The sequence below is a fragment of the Capricornis sumatraensis genome, chromosome 1, assembly GCF_032405125.1.
Source record: "Capricornis sumatraensis isolate serow.1 chromosome 1, serow.2, whole genome shotgun sequence".
Classification (NCBI taxonomy): domain Eukaryota; kingdom Metazoa; phylum Chordata; class Mammalia; order Artiodactyla; family Bovidae; genus Capricornis; species Capricornis sumatraensis.
The window spans coordinates 246760191-246787064 of NC_091069.1; the positions used below are offsets into that span (position 1 = coordinate 246760191).

At 42.5% G+C, this 26874-nt stretch overlaps 1 protein-coding gene across 1 annotated transcript in view; it reads right to left on the reverse strand.

Moving 5' to 3' along the window:
• DSCAM (DS cell adhesion molecule) overlaps positions 1 to 26874 on the reverse strand; it is a 684538-nt gene that overhangs the window by 652329 nt on the left and 5335 nt on the right. Inside the window, exon 3 of the mRNA XM_068969386.1 lies at positions 10345 to 10491. Coding sequence (XP_068825487.1) covers positions 10345 to 10491 — 147 coding nt within the window. The remainder of the gene's footprint in view (positions 1 to 10344; positions 10492 to 26874) is intronic.

Genomic DNA, 26874 nt, shown 5'->3' on the forward strand with positions numbered 1-26874 from the left:
GATGGAAACAGGTCCTAGAAAAGTCAGGGGGGTCGTGACCACAGCACTGGTCGGGAGTAAACTGGAAACAAACAGAAAAAAAAAAAACCCACAATGAATCCAATGTTTGAGGTAGGAGAGGTCACGGGAGAGAGCTGGTTTCAGACACAATGTAGTAAAAGATATTATTTTTTGAACATTAGAGAGTAGATCTACAAGGGGCTGGGAGTGGGCAGCCTAAGAACTAGGAAAAGCCCGGAAGCCCCTTTCAACAACACGGAAAAGAATGACAGAAATATCCAAAGATCTGGAGAGACAGTGAAGGGTAGTCAAAATTAATTGGTGTGAATGGTTAGCCAGGCTCAGCAGGCTCGGGGAGGGAAAAGACCATGATGCAACTCTCTGGACTGGGGGATTCTGCTGCTGATGGGGATGCTGAGAAGGGAAGAAGTCTGGGATGCTGGAGGTTTTACTGTCCTGCCCCATCTTCCCGGAAGTTAAACCAGAAAGGGCAGACAAGCATGGTGCCTCTGCTTGGAGCTCCTGTCACAAACATACCAAGTGAGGGACCTTCATCCACTTGGACTTGCCCAGTACATAAGAGGACGCAGCATGAAGAGTCCAGCATTATTCATGTTTATCTCAGGTCTCGGTCTTGATTTCACACTGATCTCTTATTCTGAAGGAATTCCCTGGTGGCTCAGACAGTAAAGAATCTGCCTGCAATGCAGGAGAACCAGGTTCAATCCCTGGGTTGGGAAGATCCCCTGGAGAAGGAAATGGCACCCCACTTCAGTATTCTTGCCTGGAAAATCCCATGGATGGAGGAGACTGGCAGGCTACAGTCCATAGGGTCGCAAAGAGTTGGACACGACTGAAGTGACCTCACTTTTATTTTTCTTATTCTGAGTCAAAAACTATGTTTGGAAATCTTGAATCCTACTTTCTTATACTATGGCACATTGCCCAGCAAATTTCGATTAATGACATCTGGTTTAACTTGATGATAGTGATAATAAAAACAATATTATTTATTGTCATCACTGCCTGATAATATTTCATGAATGATCCTGTTAGTCTCTTCAATTTTGCTGAAATGAAACTTCACAAATGAGCAAGAGACCAGAAAATGCACTTGGGTCCAAATGACATCTGAATGACTAGGTTTACCATCTGTTTCTGAAGTCTAGAAAGAACCAAAATAACAGATAGAGAGGAGAACAGGCAGGCGATCGCTAATAGCTGAGCATAAAATGAAACTATATTGACATTCAAGTGGAGCCAGGAAAGAAACTGGGTCAATGTGCTTGGAGATATTAAAGAATTTGGGGTGAGATCTATCTATAGGCTGTGAAATATGGGTAGGAGGTGATAAAGTCCTCAAAGTATGTCTTATTCATGTGGTTTTTCCAACCTTTGGTACTGGGCATATTTGAAAAGTGATGGTTGAATTAGAAAACAAGTGAAAATGTCAAGGCACCACCATTGAAGAAGCTGCCTTGTAAGAGAAGAGTTAACACAGTTGGTCTGAGGCTGCTACCCTTGGAGAATTCCAGAAGGGTTACTACTCCCACAGTGGATAAGAGTGGCTCACTGTGCCTAAAATGTAAAAATACTGCTTATGCTGAACACCTGCTTTCCTTCTAGGAGTGTGGAATCTGGGGACATGCCAGGGACACGCCTATGTGACGAGCCCCCCCAGTAAAAACTGTGGATAGCAAGTCTTTAATGAGCTTCCTGATAGACAGCATTTCATATCCATCACTGCTCTTTGCTGGGGGAATAAGCGCATACCCTATGACTCCAGGGAGAATGAACTCTAGGAAACTCATACCTGGTTTCCTTCCGATTTCTCCCCGGGTGCCTTTTCCCTATGCTGATTGTGCTTTGGACCTTTTCATGGTGGGAAAAACCTCAGCAGTGAGAACAGAAGGCCAGGCTGCAGGGTCTTGGGAGTCTTCCCAGTAAATAACTGAACCCTTGACACACACATCAAATTAAAATTCTATGAGATTAAATCTAAGATGAAGAAAAATAACTTGGACAGTAGTTGGCTTAGAAGGAGATTATTTAATTTGCAATTTTAGTATTCTGCTATTGTATTGTAAGGGGAACCACTGAAACCAACCTTTATCCCATGAGGAAGCTGCAGCAAGAGAAAGAGGCAGTTGCCCAGTGTTGCCCAGAGAATCAGTGTCAGAGTTGTAATTGGAAGCCATATTCTCCTGGTAACACAAGGAGTAGGAAAGCAAGGGGTACTGTTGGCTGACCTAATGACTCATGCCATCATAGCAGACCAGAGATCTTACACACACACACACACACACACACACACACACACCCTCACACACACCCTCACACACACACCCTCACACACACACACACACACACACCCTCACACACACACACCCTCACACATCCTCACATACACACACACCCTCACACACACACACACCCTCACACACACACACACCCTCACACACACACCCTCATACAAACACACACACCCCTCACACACACACACACACACATACACACCCTCACACATACACACACACATCCTCACACACACACACACCCTCACAAACACACACCCTCACCTATACACACACATACATACACACACACACACCCTCACACATACACACATCCTCACATACACACACACACACACCCTCACACATACACCCACACCCTCACATACACACACACCCCCTCACACACACACACCCCCTCACATACACACATACACACACACCCTCACATACCCTCACACACACACCCTCACACACCCTCACACCCTCACACATCCTCAAAACACACACACACCCTCACACACACCCTCACACACACACACCCTCACACACACACCCTCACACACCCTCACACAAACACACACACCCCTCACACACACACTCACACATATACACACCCTCACACATACACATCCTCACACACACACACCCTCACACATACACACACACCCTCACATACACACACACACCCTCACATACCCTCACACACACACACCCTCACACACACACCCTCACACACACACACCCTCACACACCCTCACACACACACACCCTCACACACACCTTCTCACACCCTCACACACACACACCCTCACACACCCTCACACACACACATACCCCGCTCACACATACACCCTCACACACACACACTCACACACACTCACACACATCCTCACACAAACACACCCCTCACACACACACCCTCACACACATATCCTCACACACCCTCACACACATATCCTCACACACCCTCACACACACACACATCCTCACACACACACCCTCACACATACACACACCCTTACACACACACATACCCCCTCACACACACACACACACCCTCACACATATACACACATCCTCACACACACACCCCCTCACATACCCTCACACACACACACACCCCCTCACACACACACACACCCTCACATACCCTCACACACACACCCTCACACACACCCTCACATACCCTCACACACACACACACCCCCTCACACATAGACACACACCCTCACATACACACACACACACACCCTCACATACCCTCACACACACACACACACCCTCACACACACACAAACCCCCTCACATACCCTCACACACACACACCCTCACATACACCCTCACACACACACACCCTCACACACACACACACCCCTCACACACACACCCTCACACACACACACTCACACACACACTCACACACATCCCTCACACACACACCCTCACACACACACACCCTCACACACACACACATCCGCACACACACACTCATACACACACTCACACACATCCTTACACACACACACACCCCTCACACACACACCCTCACACACACCCACATCCTCACACACACACCCCCGCACACACACACCCTCACACACACACACACCCTCACACACACATACTCCACAGACGCTATGGGCTAAATTTGGTACCAAACTTTCTTGTTTCTCTTTTTGTTTGTTTAAATATTATGTTAACATGCCTATCGCCATGAGTCACACTCTCTCAGTAGTTCAGAAGTCAGAAACATATTTTTTATTTGTTTCAGGATATGATCTACAAAGTACAGTTTCTAATTCTGAGTGTGGGAATTTTTCTTCTTCATGATGACTATCAGAAGGCTCTCTGTTTATTCTGAGTCTTTTAGGGTCTGATTACTGGGTCATTTTTAGAAAGCCAGGCTTGTGTCCGTCATCAGTACGACCTCCAGCCTCACGTTATGTGAGCTTTCTCCAGATCTGTAAACAACCTGGGTTTTAATTACTTCCAGGTGGCAGTAGAATAATATGTAAAAACTAATTTAGTGAGCAACTGACTTAAAAGGTAAAGTTATAATCAATTAATGGCTTTTAAAAAGCAAGAGAACAGGACCTTCCCTTCTGGTCAACTTTCACGTGGAATATATTTTTCAGTTAGCCTGATCCCCAAAATACAGCGCAGTGAAAATATTACATCTCCCCACTCTCTGAATATTCCTAAATATTCACTGGAAGGACTGATGCTGAAGCTGAAGCTCCAATACTTTGGCCACCTGATGCAAAGCACCAACTCATTCTAAAAGACCTTGATGCTGGGAAAGATTGAAGGTAAAAAGAGAAGGGAGTGGCAGAGGATGAGATGGCTAGATAGCATCACCCACTCAATGGACCCGAATCTGAGCAAACTCTGGGAGATAGTGAAGAACAGGGAAGTCTGGCAGCTGTAGTCCATGGAGTCGCAGAGTCAGACACAACTTAGTGACTGAACAAAAACAGCCACCCTTTCAATTCCAGTTTGCTGCATACTTCTTGTGCTAAGAATAATTTCCAGTGTTTGAAATAAGGCTCCTATATGCTGAAATCAATATAGATAATAGATAGGTAGTTGGATGGATGAGTGGATAGATAGATATGAAGATATTTCTCTTACAGTTTCCATTTGGCCCTGTAAATTTACTTTTAATGAGTGTTAAACAAATGCTTCTTAATTCTGCAACTCTCTGGTACCTTAAAAATCAAAGACGAAGCTTTCAAATGACTATAGGTCTACTCCTTATATCATTTTGATGTTGATCTGATTCCTTTTGCTCATAAGCACCTTGAGGGCAGAACTGAGTCTCATCGCCATGGCAACACAAGCAGCTATCTAAGAGAATGCCTTGAAAATGCCCAGTGACTAGAAGTCAAATTAAAAATGTAAGCACCTTAGAAAGAGAGGCCACAGGCTCGCAGAGCTCTGTGTGACAGGAGCAGAACAGAGCAGGCAAACACAACACCCACTGCAGCATCACTATTCCTGCCCCCAACAGCTGTGTGCCTCTCTCCATCTAAAAGAAAGTGAAAGTTGCTCAGTCGTGTCCAACTCTTTGTGACTCCATGGACTAAACAGTCCATGGAATTCTCCAGGCTAGAATACTGGAGTGGGTAGCCTTTCCCTTCTCCAGGGGATCTTTCCAACCCAGGGATCAAACCCAGGTCTCCTGCACTGCAGGCAGATTCTTTACCAGCTGAGCCAGGAGGGAAGCCTAAAAGAAAGTCCAAATGAAAACCTGCTTTTAGTTTTAAGCTTGCTGAAGTGTTCTTAAGACAACCTTCAGGCCTCATATATACAATATAATTATTTTCCGCATACTAAAATGCAAAGACTGTCTTAAACGATCACTTCTTTTGTGAAACCTTCCATGTCTCCTCAGGCAAAATGATTCAAAAGTGTCTGTTCATGTAATGGTTGCCCATATAGGGGCCACAGCTCTCACCTGCCACACGGAACAGTAATCTCTCCCCTGAGCTTCCCACAAGCCGAAGCCATCTCCGCGGGGGGGTTGGGGGGAAACTCGGGCGGGCGATGCTCCTTAAAGCACAGCCCTGCCTTATCTGTGATGACCAGACCCAAAGACAGCAGTCAAAACCCACAACACACGTTTTTCATGCGAAGTGCTAGGCTGACATCCTTTGATATTTAATGTGGGCAGAAAATTGTTCACTTTTACTCTAAATACAGGAAGAAGATAATCATCCTTGGACTTAAACTCATTGATCCTCAGAGATGAAATTCTCCTTGAGCCATCACTAACAGAGGTGTTCAGATGGGAAATATCGGGCCAATGCGAAAGAGGGAGGCAGATTCTCCAGGAATGGGGGAACAGTAACATGTTTGCTCTTTCAATTTTCCAAATCCGGTTACCCTTGGGCTGTGTCTTTGATGTTAATGTGGCTAAACCCCCAGTGAGATTTTCAAAATTTTATCAGAGGAAACAGATGTAGAATGCTGGGCTCTCTGACTGCCAGCCTCCATAGCCAGGAAGAAATTCACAACAGGCTATTGAGTGAAACCTGGACACAGAGTTGTGGATATTGTCCTTCTCCAGCGGGGTCCTACATATCCATCTTCATATCAACAATACCCCCTGAAGCCCATCCCTCCTCAGAGTACATTTTTATTGGGCTACATTCATATCTGATAGTCAAAGGCTCTCATTTTTGCTTAGAGGATGAGAAGTGATAAGGGTGCTTTAAAAATGCCTTCAGACCTCATCCCGCTTGCTTTTCCTGGCTTATTTCAGACAGGCAGTAAGACAAGAACCATCATATTAAAAGAGGACACTACATGCCAGGTATGTGGCTGAGATTTTTTCTCTCCACACAATTGTTAGCCTCTCATCAGGGTCCTGGGTTCGAGACCCATGTTGGGTGCATGCTTTTGGGGTCTTCTCTGGTGGCTCAGATGGTAAAGAATCTACCTGCAATGCGGGAGACCCAGGTTCCAACCCTGGGTCAGGAAGATCTCCTGGAGAAGGGCAATGCAACGGGCTGCAGTCAGTATTCTTGCCTGGAGAATCCTATGGACAGAGGAACCTGGTGGGTTACAGTCTACAGGATCGGACACAAATGAGTGACTAACACTTTCACTTTCATCTTTCACTGCGCCAGAGTCTGAGGGTCAAGGTCAACCATGGGGTGTCCTGTGGCTCAGGTGAGGAGCCCAGGTAGACCACAGAGCAGAGGATAAAGTAGCATCGGATATAAGGCGCCCTTCCTCCCCAGGGAGACTGAGATTCCTTCTTGCCACCTGTTTCAGCTCTGCTGCTATAACAAAGTACACAAAATGTCAAAAACAAGATATTTACTCTTGACAGTTCTGGACACGGGAAGTTGGAGGTTAGAGTGCTGGCATGGTTGGGGGGTGGTGAGGGCCCTCTTGGTTTCTGGGATGCAGACAGCCACCTTCACACCCTGTGTTCACGTGTTGCAAAAGAGTTCCATTCTCCTCTTACAAGGTCATTAATCCCACCATGGGGGGGACCCGATCCCTCAGGACCTCACCTAACACTAATCACCTTCCAAAGGCCTCCCCTCCCAACACTATCTCAGCAGGTGAGGACTTCAACGTGGATTTGGAGTGGGGGGCAGGATGCAAACATTCAGCCTATAACTGAATTCCTTTCAAAGACTGATCAAAATATTAATGAACTCATTTACATTCTTAACATCAGTGACATAATGAACTCACACAACAAAAAGGTGCAACTTGATCCCTGAGTCCACATTTGGGCCAACTCTGACCTCCCCTGAGAAGAAATTGGTGTATGACCTCATGTGCATGAAGCTAGTGACACCATGGTACATGTGCACGTGCTAAGTCGCTTCCATTGTGTTCAACTCTTTGCAACCCCATGGACCATAGCACACCAGGCTCCTCGATCTATGGGATTCTTCAGGCAAGAATACTGGAGTGGGTTTCTAAGCCCCACTCCAGGAGTGACACCATGGTAGAAATGGCCAATGACACCATGCCGCTCCCGTGGAAATGCTGATAGACCTTGGGTGGTATACTCACCCCTAAAAGGATGTAACCCAGCCTTATTCTTTCAGCCTTATTTACCCAAGATGAAAGGCAAGATTAGTATGTTGTGCCAATAGAAGCCATTTTGTTTATTTTTATAGGAATATACCCATCTTAAATTTCTTTTTCATTTCAAAGAAATGCCTGGACAATAGATACCCATTTAAATTAGCCAAGATTTCCCAAGAGACCCAGCCTTGAGCCCCAAGGCTCACCTGTTAACAGCAGACCTTTGCTACTCTGCTTCCCTTAGGGGTACTCTGGCCCTATGGGGCTGAGCAGTGGCTCCCAAACATCACCATGGTGGATGGACAGGGCTCACCTGCACAGCTGCTTCACTCTCTCCTGATTGCTCTCAGCTCTGAGCTGTCTCAAGGCAGCTCCACCAGCCCCCTCTGAGCCACCCCTGACCTCGCTGCACTAGGAGTTACATGCAGGTCAGCATCCCCTGCACTAACCAGATATAAAACTTCTCTCATTTTAGTTTCATTAGGCACATGTTGGCAGAAGAAAAAAGTCTCTTCACATAGATTACAAAAAGGTGAAACATGAATGAAAGCGTACCATTAATTAAAGATATCTGGGAAACACAAGAACAGATATACATGTTTATGTAGACACAGATATAGATGCAGATTTGAGGAGGAAATGGCAACCCATTGTAGCATGCTTGCTTGGAAAATTCAATGGACAGAAGAGCCTGGCGGGCTATAGTCCATGGGGTCACAAAGAGTTGGACATAACTTAGTGACTGAGCATAGATGTAGATATATAACCTCATGGTAGGTATTTCTATTTCTCACCCAGATTTCCAGTTCTCTCCTTTCAGCCACATGCCCCATTAAATTCAGACATGGCCGTGTGACTTGCTTCATCAAATAAATGTCACAGAAGCGACATCTGTCACCTCCAAGGAGAAGCGCTTAGAGGCAGCTTGTCACTCTCCCTGGCTCTCTTCCTCTTCTAGGGCAGACGCTGAGGTTGCACATTTGATGGTGGCTATAAGGTGGTAGGGGATCCCTGAGCTTAGGCCCTCGAGTGTGGGCGGTTCCACACATCACACCAATTTCTCCCCTTCCTCGAACCCACAAACCCTTGCCATGCACATCTGAATGTTCCTGACTCCAATTTGGGGCTCAGCCAGACTAACTTGTCATCAAGCTTCTCCATCTGTGGTCAAGAAACTAAAATGACCTCTAAAGTAAAGCAGTTAAGATCATTAAACAATCAAAATTAGCAAATAAAACAGTACAGGTGAGTCTCTATTCTGATTATTGCAATCACATTTAAGTCTTAAGCTCAGTATTTTTTTCAATACTGTAAGTTAACAAATTACTATGATTAATAAACATACTAGCAAGGAATTTATTGTTCAGTGAAGTGTGAGGGACTTTAAATTCACTATAAGATAATATTAAAGAAAGCCAAAAACATCAATTATCCCCTAGAGTTCACTGTAATACACGATAAAAATGAAAAATTAAATTTTTGATTTGGAGTTTGTACTAGTTTAATGATTTCTTAATGGTCCTAGTGGTAATAGTAACCTATACTATCTGGCAAATCAATAAAACAAGTAACACAAATGCTCTTTCACCATGGGGGTTTAGCTCTAGTTTCCTATCTCTATAAACTGACACAAAGTTGGTGGTATTCAATAGTGACATTAGAATGTGTGCATGGGCATGCACTCACGCACGTGTGCACAAGGACATGTAAAGAAAACCAATCATTTATAACCCATTATGTCACATTCAATGCTTATCACGGCGGTTTTCCAAAAGCATCTAATAGGCATTATCCAAAGATGTGCAACACAGGAAAACTGAGCCAAGTTCTGCATGGCTTTCCAATTAAGTTGCAAGGAGCAAGAACTCAGCTTGAAAACCATGAGAAAAGTAGAACCACAATGTCTTCGAAGTTAGACTTCAACGGTATCTTTTCTAAATACCAAAAGTAAACCAGTAAGCTATTTATGTACATATCTATCTATCTACCTATCTGTATGTATTTCAGCCACTGACTACATATCCCAAATAAAATCTTTAAGAGGCCAGAGATATCACATGACTCTGAAGACACTTGAAAGGCTGAGAATAGCGTAAAATCAGGATTTCCATTTTCCAGATTACAGAGAATATAAGGATATCAGTTCTGAGGTTTCTCACAGATAACAACAATCCTCTATTTCTATTCCCAGGAGCAGAAATAAAACCAGAATGTTTCCTTGGTAACTTGGAAACCAAAAGTCACTCAATGACTATACACATAATGCAAGGAACAAGTTTCTATCCATCAGCCAATTCACTGGAGCCTATGAATCCAGCCATACAAACTGAAAGAAAACACTGATACCACGTTTAATCTAAAACAGCGTCAACTTGAAGCACACACATTCTTCATTACAGTGCGCGAATACATGGAGACCCGATTCGTTATCCAGAAGGAGCTGTGCGCAGGAGAGCCTGGCGCCCCGCCTGGCCCGAGGAAGCCCACGCCCTACCTGAGATGAGTGACACGGTGTCTTTCTCCCATGAGACCACGGCGATGTAGGCCTCCACCGAGGAGGGGATAATGCACTTGAAGACCGCGACATTGCCTCTCATGGTTTTCTGGTCCTCCACACGGACTGTATAGGGCTCCCGTAAAACTGGAAGGTAAGAAGAGGACCCTGGTCACACACACAGGCTCATTCTCAGACGATCTCATCTGAATATACACACTGTATCTTTCACATATCAACTGCATCAAGTATAATATTTACTGGAAAAAAAATTAAGAAACCTGTATTTCATGACTTAAAAGACTTTCAGTCTCTTAATAATAAACTACATTAAGAACTAAAGGGCATGTGTATATCTAAGAACACTTTATCTTAATTGAGTTGTTTGCCACACCAATTGTTAAACACGTCAAGGGAGTCTTTTCAAGAAGGGTGGTTGATCCCTAGAAATTATTAAAGATACACCCATAGTGTAAAGACTTCTTAAATAAATGCTCTGTAAGAATTATATTCTTAAATATATATTACTGTCACACACAAAATAAAACCATTATTGAAAGTATCCTTCCCTGGCCTCTTACGGAAAGACGTTGCTTTTTTTTTTTTTTTTTTTTGAAGCCAAGAAAAAAAGGTAGATATTTGTTTAATCTCACAATTATTTCCCATTGTGGAATTAAATGGAATTAAAACTAATGGAAGAAATCGCAAATAATGATTGAAATATTAAACAAGATATAGGTAGTATCCTTTCAGTTGAAATTAACAGCATATACAATTACTTACTTGACTGAGACAGTAAGAAATTATATTGTTTCATGAAACTGGAGTCTGGAATTGCCAAGCATTGACATAACCCAGTGAGCCCAGCTCCTTTTCTTTGTGATTAGTATATCCTCACCCACCTATGTTGGCTTCATCCTTCAACAAATTCCTCTGGTGTTGGGAAGATGAATATAGTAGGTCAAGGTTTCATAGCTGCAAACCCTCTTATCTTTAACCCCCAGAAAGCAAAGGCTGTGTGCTACCATTATATCAGGAAACATAACCGAGGAGAAGCAGGAGTGAGGGAAAATGCGAGTGAGGCAGCAACGGCTGCTGCTGCTAAGTTGCGTCAGTCGTGTCCGACTCTGTGCGACCCCATAGAGGGCAGCCCCCCAGGCTCCCCCGTCCCTGGGATTCTCCAGGCAAGAACACTGGAGTGGGTTGCCATTTCCTTCTCCAATGCATGAAAGTGAAAAGTGAAAGGGAAGTCGCTCAGTCATGTCTGACTCAGCAACCCCATGGACTGCAGCCTACCAGGCTCCTCCGTCCATGGGATTTTCCAGGTAAGAGTACTGGAGTGGGGTGCCGTTGCCTTCTCCGAGGCAGCAACGGAGGAAGCGTCAATTATCAAGCTGACTTTTGCTTGGTATCAAGCGTCACTGATTGCTTGACTTTTTCGTACACTTGACGCAGCAAGAGGTTACAGACACATTTATATCTCGGGACTGGCCTTCAAGACAGAAGGATCTTAAGAGCATTTACCTGCCGCTTCTCTCAAGGGTCAAAGGATTACCCAACATAGGGGAAATGTGTTACTGAGCAAGTCCCACGTCATCTCATGCTTCCACATCCACAGGGAAGACCGAGTTCTGTGTGGATCTGTATATTCCTTTTGGGCGGTCAGGGACTCCTGCCCACTCTCAGCGGGTGCTTTGTGAGATCCTCTGCATCTGAAAAGGTATTCCTGACGCATGCGTGGATCTGCATCTGAAGCGGTATTCCTGACGCATGCGTGGATCTGCATCTGAAGAGGTATTCCTGACGCATGCGTGGAGAGAGGAGTACTCCCCCTCCACCTGCTCCTCCGCCATATTGTCTTCCTCCGAGATAGCCATTGTTAAGTTTCTCACGTTGTCTACCAGAAAAATATTTATGACAACACCAGAATAATATCTGTGTGTACACACATGTGTGTACATGTGGACTTTCAAAAATTCACACAAATGGTAATATATAAAAATAGGAGCCTTGCTTTTTTTCCCCTTAACTTAATCCAATCTTCCTATGTTCTGTTAAACATCTGCCTAAGAGTGCATTGACAAGGTATATCATAATGGCTTTAAATAATTCTCCCTGAATGAATATGTAAAGTTGTTTTTAGTTATTTACTGTTATGAATAACTGATCATGAACATTAGTATGCATTTATCTTGGTTGGTTGGTTTTGGAGCATATTATTATCAACAATTCCTAGAATTAGAATTGCTGGGCCAAAAAGTGTTTATATTTTTAATTTTGAAAATTTTCCTCTTAAAAGGTTCTGTCATTTACCTTCCTTTCAACAGTGTGAGGAGTTCACCACATGCTCACCAATAATGGGTGTTAACCAACTTGTTAGTTTGTTAAGAAAAAGTATCTTGTTTAGATGTGTATTTATCAATTATTAATTATGGCATTGCTTATTTGTTGTTAATTATAAGTGATGTTGAGCCAATTAAGCTAGCATTTTCTCCTTTCCGCAGCAATTTTTCTTCTACACACAAACAACACCTGGATCTTTTCTTGCGCTCTGTCCTTCTCCTTGTTCCCTCAAATGCAATCAGTTGCATGGCCTGTGGATTGTCTCCCACACTCCTGCTGCTCCCCTAGTTCAAGTGTTCATGATCTTTCACTGGATAATGGTAGTGGCAGGAGGAGATGCTGTTCATTTAGTTTCCTGGATTCCTTCTTATTGTGTTAACTTAGTTGTAGCACTTCTCGTGTGTCTTTATTTCAAGCAGTCTGTTCATTCAGTTATCTTCTAGTTAAGACAGATTAGAAGAAGGTTTAAGTGATATGTGTGGGTAGGTATATATATATATGGTGTGAAGAAATGAATAGGACCAAAGACATTTAAAGGCATAACCTTATTTATGAGAAATTATTATTTGCTGGCTCTTGAAGGCAAAAGAACAAAATCTGTGAATATCTGTAATTGAATCTTGATACTGTTTTCTTCCTTTTTCAGAGTGTTTACTTACTGATTCTTCAAATGATTTTTTTTTAAGTTTCAAAACTAAAAGGTTATAAGTCTTAAAAACTCTAAATGTTTAGAGCTTTGCTGAACTTTTAAATGTTATAATCTATAAAGCATTTAATAAATTTTCTCATTACTGTACATGAAAAAAAAACCAGTTTATCTAACCTCTAAATGTACCCAGATGTGAGTAGTTTTTGTTCATTTTGCTTTTTTTCTTAACATTGGAGTATAGTTGATTAACAATCTTTTATTACTTTCAAGTGTACAACAAAGAGGCTCAGCCAAAAATATGCATGGATCTATTTTTTTTCAAATTCTTTTCCCAGTTATGCTGTTATAGAATATTGAGGAGAGTTCCCTTTGCTATACAGTAGGTCCTTGTTGGTTATCCATGGATAGACCTAAAGACTGTCATACTGAGTAAGTCAGAGAGAAAGGGAAATATCATATGATGATGCTTATAGTGGAATCTAATTAAGAAAATGATAAAAGTGAAAGTGAAAATGTTAGTTGCTCAGTTTCATGTCTGACTCTTTGCAACTCCATGGACTGTAGCCTCGCAGTCTCCTCTGTCCATGGAATTCTCCAGGCAAGAATACTAGAGTGGGTTGCCATTCCCTTCCCAAGGGGATCTTCCTCACACAGGGATGGAACTCACTTCTCCTGCATTGGTAGGCAGATTCTTACTGAGCCACCTGGAAAGCAGCCACACCACTACATTTTTTTAAAAAAAGGGAAGTAGTTTCTTAAACTGGAGTTATAATGATAGGAAACTTCCATGTCCTGTGAGGAACAAGGAAAAAAATTTCAGACTATGAACAGAAAGAATTTTTTAAAAAATCAAGAAAGGCAACCTCTCCTGGGAATCCTTAAAACTATGTGATAATTATAATAACTCTTTGCAAGTGAATTTCTGACAGTGGCAAAGCAGTTTGGGAAATGATGGTTCTGCTTCCTGTCACTTAGGCAATGATGCTGATAATGGAGCCGGACCAGGCACTCCCAACAACAGATGTGGCCCAGCAAAAGCTCAGGGGACTTCCACAAGCTAGCTGTCTAGGCCAGAAGAAGGGGTGCTGGGGGCCAATGCCCACCCTGCAAGCCCAACCGCCCAGGTTCAAAGCCAGGCCCTACCACTTTACAGTGAGCAAGTTCTCTTCATATCCATTTAATGACAATTTTGATAAAAAATATCTACCAAGTAAGTCAATGGTGATGACTCAAACAGTTAATGTTGATAAAGCTCCCAGAACCATGCCTGCTGTGAAGAGTTTGGATAAAGCTACTTGGATCCACACCATCTCCCATCTGTCCAGAAGACCCCTGCCTCCAGGATAAGGAGACTTCAGTGTGTCTAATCCAGGTTATGCCTCCTTCCACGTCTGTAAACCTGGGTGAAAGCCTTACTTCTCCAGAGTTTTATTTCCTCACATTTAAAATGAGGGGGTTGGGATAGCAAGATTCAAATTCCGAATTCTGTAAAGTCTATGATTTTTCTAAGATATCCATAGAGACAACTTATCTTACCCTTCAATGAGCTCTCTTAAAGTTTTAGTCATTTATTGGACAAGTCTGAGTCAAGAAAACTGGCCAGGAAATTAACTTCAAAAGAAATAAATATACTGACTGCTTTAAGAATGAGTGTGAAAGGAAATCTCCTAATAGGCAGTTGTAAACAATGCTCTAGAAAAAGCACTTTTAAGATTAGTGCTAGCTCTGCGATATGCTAAGGATTTTAGTATTAGAGTGTCATTATCAGGGCTTCTCTGGTGGCTCAGTGGTAGAGAATCCACCTGCCAAGCCAGAGATGAGGGTTTGATCCCTGGGTCGGGAAGATGTCCTGCAGAAGGAAATGGCAGCCCACTCCAGTATTCTTGCCTGGGAAATCTCATGGACAGAGGAGCCTGGAGGGCTCTAGTCCATGGGGTCCCAAGAGTCAGATGTGGCTTAGTGACAACAACAATAAAAGTCATTATTAAGAGAATTCACAAGAGGATAGCTCCCAGTCTTGCTTTTTAGTATTAACATTTAATATTTTCCTAACTTGAGAATTTTTTCATTCCTATCCCAAACCAGAGAGATTGTCAGAAGCTTAGGCATCTTCTGCACTCTTTGTGCGGTGTGATGAGATGGTCCAGGTGGTAGTGCCACACCTGCAGGGGGTTCACTGGGCAATCATTCAGAGTACCCGAGGGCCTGACCTCAGAAATGTCACTGCTATACACAGGGTAGGAAACTGACTTTGTACAGAAAAACGCCTTGATAAATAGCCCTCTTGAAAGAGAGGAAGTCTAAAATCATAAATTGGAAAGAGACAACAGATGAATTCATCAAACTCATCAATGAATGAGAATCTGGTCTCAGTGGGAGAGTACAAGACAGAAAATAGGAAAATGAGCAGAGAACAGAAGAGAACGGGGGACTGGACAGGGTGGCAAAAAGCCCGCAGAAAGAATCCATTATCCCAAGGAAGGGGTCACCTAAGAATGTGTAAGAGTCAAATTTAAGTTTGGGTGTCTGCTGATGTCTGTTTCTAAGCTGCAAAATCACTCCATCTCCCCAAAGCTTCAATAAACAAATGGCAACAAGTGGTGAACAAATGGTGGGGGAATTTCTAATGGGAATCAAGGAAAGGAGTCTCAGACAGGAAAGGGCAGGGACAAGGAACATGCCCAGGGAGAGATGGAAGGGTCTTCCCTCCAGGCATGCACTTATGCATGAAGCTGCATTACTGGAACCACAACTTAGAGTGACCAGCTGGGCACCTTCTCTGTTATTACCCACAGTCATCTCCTGGATCCCCTCGTTCATGGAACCCACATAGTACCATGGAACACCCTCTTCTCTGAGCTCCCCAGAGACCTCACTAGCATCAGGACCACTGCAGCCTTCAGAGGTTACAATTTCTGTGATTCTGCCTCCTCCCCATATCCCAGGCCAGACCCAGGGATGTATCTTTTCAAAGCAGGGATATAACTATGGTGCATTGAACCCCATCCAGCTCAGAGAGAATGGGACATGGAAGGAAATTCTCCACTCCCCTCACTAGATTATTCACTCCACAAGCACAGACCATGCATCCAGTCTTCTACAAAACTATCTTAGAACATTTAACAATGCTTGGCATACACTAAGGCATTTCTACTAACTACTTGATAAATTAATATAGAAAAAAACAGAGCTTCCCTTTTGAAAGTCTTTCTAACCTTACTGTAGACAATACATGCATCAACATTTGAATGTATAGCCATTATCTATTGTTTTTAAAAAAGTGACTTGGGTTTTCATTAGAGAGCTCTGTCATATTAATGGAAATATGTTTGTTTCTGGGGAGACCATAATTTACAAGGTCATGCTTATCTATTGGGACATACCTCTTATGGTAAAATAAAATTCTTCTGAGGACATCATAACCCTCCCAAGAGATTTGTGTAGAGTCGGACACGACTGAGCGACTTCACTTTCACTTTTCACTTTCATGCATTGGAGAAGGAAATGGCAACCCACTCCAGTGTTCTTGCCTGAATCCCAGGGACGGGGGAGCCTGATGGGCTGCCGTCTCTGGGGTTGCACGGAGTCGAACACAACTGTCACAACTTAGCAGCATCAGCAGCAGTCTTCAATCTACATCCAACTACCACTAACCATGGTTATTCTTAAATATCTGCACCAGATTGGTTCTTGCACCCCAACCTCTGCAGATACCACATTCCATGGATGCTCAAATCTCTTATATATTGATACTTTGACATAGTACACTCAGCCCTCCCCATCTGAAGATCTGGGACCCAAGTATACTGAGGGTTGACTGTATAACAGAAACTAGGCAAGAAACCCCAAACTGGCAAAAAGTAATTATTGCTTTAAACATGATTGGTGTGTCCTTTACAAGGTGGTGTTACTCAAGTATTGTGCTTTGTGTCCTAGGTTGGGATCTTCCCAGGAGCAGGCCCTGAGAAGAGGGAAACTCTGAACATAACTTATACCTCAGAGCCACTGCACCTCATGCCAGGAGCTAGGACTTTGTATTCTGACAACTTGGGGCTGGTTCCAAGGGCCCAAGAGCATTGCATTACCAGGCCCTTTCCACTCTCTGTGTTCAGGAGTGCCAGGGCATATGCAATCCTCTGAAAACTATAAATCCAAGTTCTCAGCCACAAGCCTGCAGACCTGGGGGATCTGACTCTCAACAGCATCCACTACAGTCAGTTCAGTGTCCCTTGATCACTCTACAAGCTGTAAAATCCTTCCCTAAGATGTAATATCATAGCAGGGTCAGAGAGAGAGGATCTATAGTGATATGACTTTGGGGCAAAACCAGGCACATACACGAAACAAGGGACCACACAGCTAATGTGCATTAATCCAACCCTCAATGTTAGACTTCATTCTTTGAAGTGGAAAAACCCTTTAAATGCAAATAATTAGTAAATAAGGAAGAACCCCGTACCCTTCATTAATCTATGAAGATTAATTTAACCACAGGGGGCCAACTACATAATTTGTGGGGCCTAGAGCAAGATGAAAATCCAAGGCCCTTATTTAGAAAGAAGGGAAAAGTTAAACATATGAATAAAATAAGAGCTTCCCAGGTGGCTTTGTAGTAAATAATCCACCTGCCAATGCAGCAGATGTAGGTTCAGTCCCTGGATCAGGAAGATTCTCTGGAGAAGGAAATGGCAACCTATTCCAGTATTCTTGCCTGGAAAATTCCATGGACAGAGGAGCCCGGCAGGCTATAGTCAATGGGTTCACAAGGAGCTGGATATGACTTAGTGACTGAACAACATTAATAAAATATAAAATGCTTTCTTTCTTCTATGGTCTTGCTGTCAACTTTTTTTCTACTTACTTTGCACTCCCTGGGATGCAGGGATCATTGACGGTCAAGTAAAGATGCTTATAGGCTCCCAGAACCCACTCCATGACTCAGCACACACAGCCCACCAGCTGCAGGGCCAGCTTCCTCCCAGTTGTTGGGTTGAGGCACCATGTCACAGCCAGGGATGAGAAAGTTAATCTCCCCTTCCCATACTCATGGTGCCCCAACCCACAGTGGAAAAATGATGCCTAAGGGACTGCAATCTCAGTGTCTGGACACTCTTGGTTTCTGGATGGGAGGTGGACAAGAGGCTCACCGTCAGCGAGTTACTTGCTAATGCACTGTGGTGCTGCCTGCTGGGGCACAGACAGGCTCCATCACACTTCAGAGTGTATGCACTCACTCCACCCACACTTGTCCAGGCCTCCACAAGGAGGCAGGATTCCAGTGTTTGCTCGACAGGGCAATGAGGAAGAGGCTGGGAAAGGCTCAGCGTACCAGGGATCACAGGGGCAGCAGGGGTCATTGGATGTGGCTAGGGAGGTGGAGGCAAAATGGGGATTGGGGCACCAAGAACTTCAGGAGAGGTGGCTGAGAACCCATCCCAGAGGGTGGCAAGGGGTGGGACCCTACAAAAGCTGAAACATAGCTTAAACTCCCTACATGCCTCAGGAGCATGTCCCATGACCCCAAAACACTTCCCCCAGAAATGGAAAGAGAAAAACATTTATATTTCAAGACAGCAACAGCAGAGCTTTAAGCTTGAGGACAAGGCCCTCAGAACTGGGCCCTGTGTGGCTGGCCCCATCCCATGAAGTCAGCCCTGATCCCAATATGTCTATGAAAGAATCAGAGGATGGTGGAAGATGGGATAGAGGGGATTAAGGAGAAAGTTTGGAGAACTGGACGTTGCCAAGGAAGGCAGGTCATTTCCTGAAGGCTGGATTCAGACTATTCCTAACCCCTTTGATCCCTGGGTCTGAAGAGGCAAAACATAAACAAATGCCCCTGTGTTGGATTTCTTGGGAACACCAGAGGACTTTGGGAGGTAGAAGGGGTTGTGCCTGATGTCTTTCCTGTTGGGGAAATGGTTATCAGAGGTACAATGTAACCCTAAGGCACTGTACCACTTTTATGAAAATTGGGTTTTTTTCTTCTATTTTGTAGCTGATTACCTAAATTGGGAGATGCCTCAAATTATCAGTTACATATAGTACACACGCTCATGTCAAGCAATGCTCAGGGAGTAAGGAAATCCCCACACTGTATAGAATAATTAGCTGAAGAAAAGAAGAAAATTCACATGACAGAACAACTAGAAGAAAATAGTCAGACTGTGCATGGGTCTGAAAATGACTAATGGTAACAGGAGTCTAGAGAATCAGGGAACCTGAGCCTTGAGTTGGCCCTGAAGGACCAGAGGGACTTAGGAGGCAGAGAGGAAACAGGGAGCAAAGAAAAGGTGAGAATGAGCACAAAATGTTCTGGAGACTGTGAGATACCAGCCCAGCGCTGTTAAGCTAAACTGCCCTCCCAACCACAACCCCTGCGAACAGCCAACAACAGATTCACAGAGCCTTCTATTTCCTTCATCTGAAGATGGAAAAAGCATCTACTCCACATGGTTGTGCAGCTTAGAGGACTCGGCACAATGTCTAGCACACCATCTATTTACTGGGTCTCTCTGACTGCTGCTGGGAGAAGCCTGTTGGAGCTGCCTTGAGTTGAAACAGAAAACATTTTCTGAAGAGAGTAAGAGCTCTGGTACCTGCAAGTGGGCCTTAGGAAGAGTGCCACAGCCTGTATTGCTTTGATCTAGACTTCACCCTTCTCTATTCCCACAAATAGTCTTCCTCTCCTTTTCTGGGTCACATGCATGATGAAATGTTATCTACCCCACATTCTCGAAATCTCTCTCTCGAGATTTCAGTTTCAATTTCAGAGGACACAGCAACTAATAGACTAACTTGGTTAACCGCCCTCACTTAGTACAAGCATCTGTTACCAGGGATTCAGGACCATTTTCTATAATGATGATGCAAGAGACAATTAAGGGGGTTATTGTGGGCTGGGCAGAGAGGTATGGAGATGCCCACCATATGAGCAGTTATTACTAGCTACTGTTATGTGAACATCAAGACAACTCTAATACGTCGGAAATGTGCTATCACTGGCTTTTTCTTAAAACAACTTTGTATGAGATAATCGACTTTCTGCAAGCTGCATGGGGCTTCCCTGGTGGCTCAGTGGTAAAGAATCTGCCTGTAATGTAGGAGACTCAGGTTCAACCCCTGGGTTGGGAAGATCCCCGGGAGGAGGACATGGCATCCCACTGTAGTACTCTTGTCTGGAGAATCCCACAGACTGAGAAGCCTGGTGGGCTTCAATCCATAGGGTGGCAAAGAGTCAGACAGGACTGAAGCAGCTGAGCACACACACAGGCTGCACATGTTTGTTGATGTTTTACCATATGTATACACCTACAAAGTCATCGCCATAACCAAGATAAAAACAAATCCGTTACCCAAAAGTTGACTTATTTTCCCATGTAATCCCTCCTTCCCATCCTCTTTACAGGCAACCATTATTAAAGATTAGTCTGCATGTTTTCAGAATTTTATGTAAATGGAATCATATGGGACATATATTCTCACCTGGCTTCTTCTATTCAGTATAACTACTTGGAGATTCCTCCCTGCTATTGTCTTATGAATAATTCATTATTTTGCATTCCCTTGTGTGGATAAATAACAATTTGGTTACTCATTTATCAAATAAGGCTGCTGTGAACATTCTTTTAAAACTCTTTGTGTGAACATACGCTTTGCGTAAATACCTAAGTATCAAATGGATGGGATACATATAACAGCTTTGAAGAAACTATCAAATTGTTTTTCCAAAGAGCCTGGATTATTTATACTCCCACCATGAATTTCTGATAGAGCTAGGTGCTGTGTATTCTCACTAACACTTGGTCTGGTCATTGTTTCTAATTTTAAGTATACAGAGGTATCCACCTGGGGGGTCCCCAACATCTGGAACACAGACCACTGCCTCCTATCAGGTCAGCCATGTCATTAGATTAGATATAAAGTGCACAATAAATGTAATGTGCTTGAGTCATCTCAACTACCTCTTCTAGGTCCTTTGAAATTTCAACACAAATTTTAGAATCAACTCATTAGTTTATATTTGTTATAAAGAAAGGCCACTGGGTTTTCACTTGGGTTGTACTGACTCTATAGACCATTTTGGAGAGAAAGGACATTGAACAATACCATATTCTCTAACTCAAGAAAGAAAAAAACAGCTTTTTCTCTCCTTTCACTTTTCTCAGAACTATTTTGTAATTTTTAGTGTGTCTTTCACACTTAACATTATGCTTATTCCTAAGTATTCCTAGGTTTTGGATGCTATTATACAGAGCATATTTTTTTCTATTTGCAATCTGACTGTGTGTGTTTTGTGTGTTTGTGTGTGTGTTGGTCTTATATACCACCATATTGATAAACTAACTCACTTACTGGTTCCAATAAGATGTTGTACTAAATATGCCAGCAAATTTGGAAAACTCAGCAGAGGCCACAGGACTAGAAAAAGTCAGTTTTCATTCCAATCCCAAAGAAAGGCAATGCCAAGGAAAGTTCAAACTACTGCAAAATTGCACTCATCTCACATGCTAGTAAAGTAATGCTCAAAATTCTCCAAGCCAAGCTTCAACAGTATGTGAACCATGAGCTTCCAGATGTTCAAGCTGGATTTAGAAAAGGCAGAGGAACCAGAGATCAAATTGCCAACATCTGTTGGATCATGGGAAAAGCAAGAGAGTTCCAGAAAAATATCTACTTCTGCTTCATTGACAATGCTAAAGCCTTTGACTGTGTGGATCACAACAAGCAGGAAAATTCTTAAAGAGATGGGAATACCAGACCACTTTACCTGCCTCCTGAGAAATCTGTATGCAGGTCAAGAAGCAACAGTGAAAAGTAGACATGGAAAAACAGACTGGTTCTAAATTGGGAAGGGAGTATGTCAAGGCTGTATATTGTCACGCTGCTCATTTAACTTCTATGCAGAGTACACTGGAGAAGGCAATGGCACCCCACTCCAGTACTCTTGCCTGGAAAATCCCATGGACGGAGGAGTCTGGTAGGCTGCAGTCCATGAGGTCGCTAAGAGTTGGACATGACTGAGTGACTTCACTTTCCCTTTTCACTTTCATGCATTGGAGAAGGAAATGGCAACCCACTCCTGTGTTCTTGCCTGGAGAATCCCAGGGACAGGGGAGCTTGGTGGGCTGCTGTCCATGTGGTCGCACAGAGTCGGACATGACTGAAGCGACTTAGCAGCAGCAGCGGCGGCGGCGGCAGAGTACATCATGTAAAATGCTGGGCTGGACAAAGTTTAAGCTGGAATCAAGATTGTCATGAGAAATATCAATAACCTCAGATATGCAGATGGCACCACCCTTATGGAAGAGAACAAATAGGAACTAGAGAGCCTCTTGATGAAAGTGAAAGAAGAGAGCGAAAAAGCTGGCTTAAAACTCAACATTCAAAAACAAAAATTATGGCATCTGGTCCCATCAGTTTAGTTCAGTCGCTCAGTCGTGTCCAACTTTTTGCAACCCCATGAATTGCAGCAAGCCAGGCCTCCCTGTCCATCACCAACTCCCGGAGTTCACTCAAACTCACGTCCATCGAGTCCGTGATGCCATCCAGCCATCTCATCCTCTGTCATCCCCTTCTCTTCCTGCCTCCAATCCCTCCCAGCATCAGAGTCTTTTCCAATGAGTAAACTCTTCGCATGAAGTGGCCAAAGTACTGGAGTTTCTGCTTTAGTATCATTCCTTCCAAAGAACACCCAGGACTGATCTCCTTTAGAATGGACTGGTTGGATCTCCTTGCAGTCCAAGGGACTCTCAAGAGTCTTCTCCAACACCACAGTTCAAAAGCATCAATTATCCGGCGCTCAGCTTTCTTCACGCTCCAACTCTCACATCCATGCAAGACCACTGGAAAAACGATAGCCTTGACTAGATGGACCTTTGTTGGCAAAGTAATGTCTCTGCTTTTGAATATGCTGTCTAGGTTGGTCATAACTTTCCTTCCAAGGAGTAAGCGTCTTTTAATTTCATGGCTACAGTCACCATCTGCAGTGATTTTGGAGCCCAAAAAAATAAAGTCTGACACTGTTTCCACTGTTTCCCCATCTATTTGCCATGAAGTGATGGGACCAGATGCCATGATCTTCATTTTCTGAATGTTGAGCTTTAGGCCAACTTTTTCACTCTCCTCTTTCACTTTCATCAAGAGGCTCTTTAGTTCCTCTTCACTTTCTGCCATAAGGGTGGTGTCATCTGCATATCTGAGGTTATTGATATTTCTCCTGGCAATCTTGATTCCAGCTTGTGTTTCTTCCAGCCCAGTGTTTCTCATGATGTACTCTGCATATAAGTTAAATAAGCAGGGTGACAATATACAGCCTTGACATACTCCTTTTCCTATCTGGAACCAGTCTGGTCCCATCACTTCATGGCAAATAGACAGGGACATAATGGAAACAGTGAGAGACTATTTTATTGGGCTCCAAAATCATTGCAAATGGTGACTGCAGTCATGAAATTAAAAGACGCTTGCTCCTTGGAAGAAAAGCTATGACCAACCTAGATAGCATATTAAAAAGCAGAGACATTACTTTGCCAGCATAGGTCCATCTAGTTAAAGCTACAGTTTTTCCATTAGTCATGTATGGATATGAGAACTGAACCATGAAGAAGGCTGAGTGCCAAAGAACTGATGCTTTTGAACTGTGGTGTTGGAGAAGACTCTTGAGAGTCCTTTAAACTACAAGGAGATCAAACCTGTCAATCCTAAAGGAAATCAACCCTGAATATTAATTGGAAGGACTGATGCTAAATCTAAATCTCCAATACTTTGGCCACCAGATGCAAATAACTGACTAATTAGAAAAGCCCCTGATGCTTGAAAGATTGAAGGCAAGAGGAGAAGGGGACTGCAGAGGATGAGATGGTTGGATGGCATCACCAACTTGATGGACATGAGCTTGAGCAAGCTCCAGGAGTTGGTGATGGACAAAGAAGCTTGGCGTGCTGCAGTCAGGGTACCAAAGAGTTGGGCACGACTGAGTGACTGAACTGAACTGAGCCTTTTTTGGTAAAGGTCATCTAATTTTTAAAATTGATTGTTAGCATCTATAAATAAAAGCAGATGAACTTTTTCCTTTACAATTGGGTTGCCTTTAACTTATTTTTCTTCCCTTTTTGCACTGGCTGCAAACTTCAGTACACTGTTGAATAGAATTGGTGAAAGCACACATCCTCACCCTTGAAGGAAAGCACTTTATCATTCACCACTAAGTATGATATTGGCTGTGGCAGGAACTTTTTACCTTTTTTAAATCAAATTTCCATTCTACTGCTAGATTTTTGGGAGTTTTTAATCATAAGAGGATGCTGTATTTTGTCAATGATTTTCTGTACCTATTGAAATGTTCACATAACTTTATTTTTAATATGTCAGTATGGTGGATCACCTTGGTTAATATTCAAATGTGAAAACCTTGCATTCTGGAGATGAGCCCTTTTTAAATGTGGTTGGATTCAATTTGCTGAAATTTTGTTTAGCATTTTTACACATATATTCATGACAAATATTTACCTTTGTTTCTCTTATAATATCTTTGTCTTGTGTTAGTATCAGGGTAATGGTGATCTCAGAAAATAATTTGGGAAGTATTCTTTCCTCTTCAAATTTCTGGAAGCATATAATTTTCATTATTTCTTCCTCAAATATTTGGTGGAATAAAGAGTGAATCCATTTTCATTGCAGGGTATCTTTCTATAATGAATTCAAATTCTTTAATAGGAATAGGACTGTTCAGTTTATTTCTTCCTGAATGAGTTTTGGCATTTTGTTTCTTTCAAATTGTTTCTTTTTTTATTGAAGTTGTTTGATTTATTGAGATCCCCATATCTTAATATTTGCTTATTATAATTTAAATGTATAGAATGATAACTATTAGAGAATGCTGATTCAGTTCAGTTCAGTTCAGTCTCTCGGTCGTGTCTGACTCTTTGAGATCCCATGAATTGCAGCATGCCAGGCCTCCCTGTCCATCACCAACTCCCAGAGTTTACCCAAACTTATGTCCATTGAGACGGTGATGCCATCCAGCAATCTCATCCTCTGTCGTCCCCTTCTCCTCCTGCCTCCCAATCCCTCCCAGCATCAGGATCTTTTCCAATGAGTTAACTCTTCACATGAAGTGGCCAAAGTATTGGAGTTTCAGCTTCAGCATCAGTCTTTCCAAAGAACACCCAGGACTGATCTCCTTTAGGATGGACTGGTTGGATCTCCTTGCAGTTCAAGGGACTCTCAAGAGTCTTCTCCAACACCACAGTTCAAAAACATCAATTCTTGGGTGCTCAGCTTTCTTCACACTCCAACTCTCACATCCATACATGACCACTGGAAAAACCATAGCCTTGACTAGACGAATATATATATATATATATGTATATATAAACAATCTCTCTCATTCCTGATAATTTGTCTTTGCTCTCATTTGCTCTTCAGTCTAGTCAGCTTATCAATGTATTGATTTTACTGATCTTTCTCAAAGAAACAACTTTTTGCTTCATAGATTTCCCCCATTTTATAATATATTATTTTCCACTCTGATCTTTATTATTTTCTTTTTGCTTATATTGGTTTTAATGTATTCATTTTTCTGAAGTTAAGATCATTTTTTAGTGATTGCGATTTGAGATCATTTTTCATTGCTAATGTAAGTTTTTAGAACTTATTTTTCCCCCAAACATTGTTTTAGTGGCATTCCTCAAATTATTAGGTACTGTACTTTCATTTTTGTTCAGTTCAAAATACTTTCTCATTTACCATTTGTTTTTTTATTTGACACCATTTAGAAGTATGTTATTTTAGTATCCAAATATTTGGAGACTTCCCAGAGATCTTAGTGATTCTAATTTACTTCCATTGTAGTCAAAGAACATACTTCATATGACTAATATTTTTAGAAATTCATCTGAAATTTGTTTCATTCATAGTATGATTTTAGTAAATATCTGTGTGTTCTTAAAGAGAATGTGTATTGTGCTATCGTTAGATGGAATGTTCTATATTTAAATGTCAATTGAGTCAAGTTGATTAGCAGTGTCACATAAGTATTCTTTATTCTTGCTCATTTTCTGTCTTTTTCTGCCAGTCATTAACAGAGGGTTATTAAAATCTCCAGCTATAAATATTGATTTGCCTATTTCTTCTGGCAGCTCTAACAATTTTTACTTCATGTATTTTGAAGTTATCTTATAGGTAAATAAAATTTATAATAGTCATGCTCAAGTAACTGACCTTTTTTACATAATGACCCTCTTTAGCCCTGGTAATATTCTTTGCTCTGAAATATACTTTGATATTAACATAGTTACTCCAGCTTTCTTTTGATATTTTCTTTTAATTAGATTGATATGTTTGATGATTTGATTTTTGTCTGTGTGCTGTTGTTGTTTCAGATAAAAGGGTAAATTTGGTCTCTGCTATTCCATTTCAGCTATAAGCAGAAGCGCCAGTCAAATGTTATTAACCACAGTCTACTAAGGAGAAAATAGTCACTAGAAATCTTTTGACTTGCCCAAGGTCATATAGCTGATAACTATTTGCTAAGT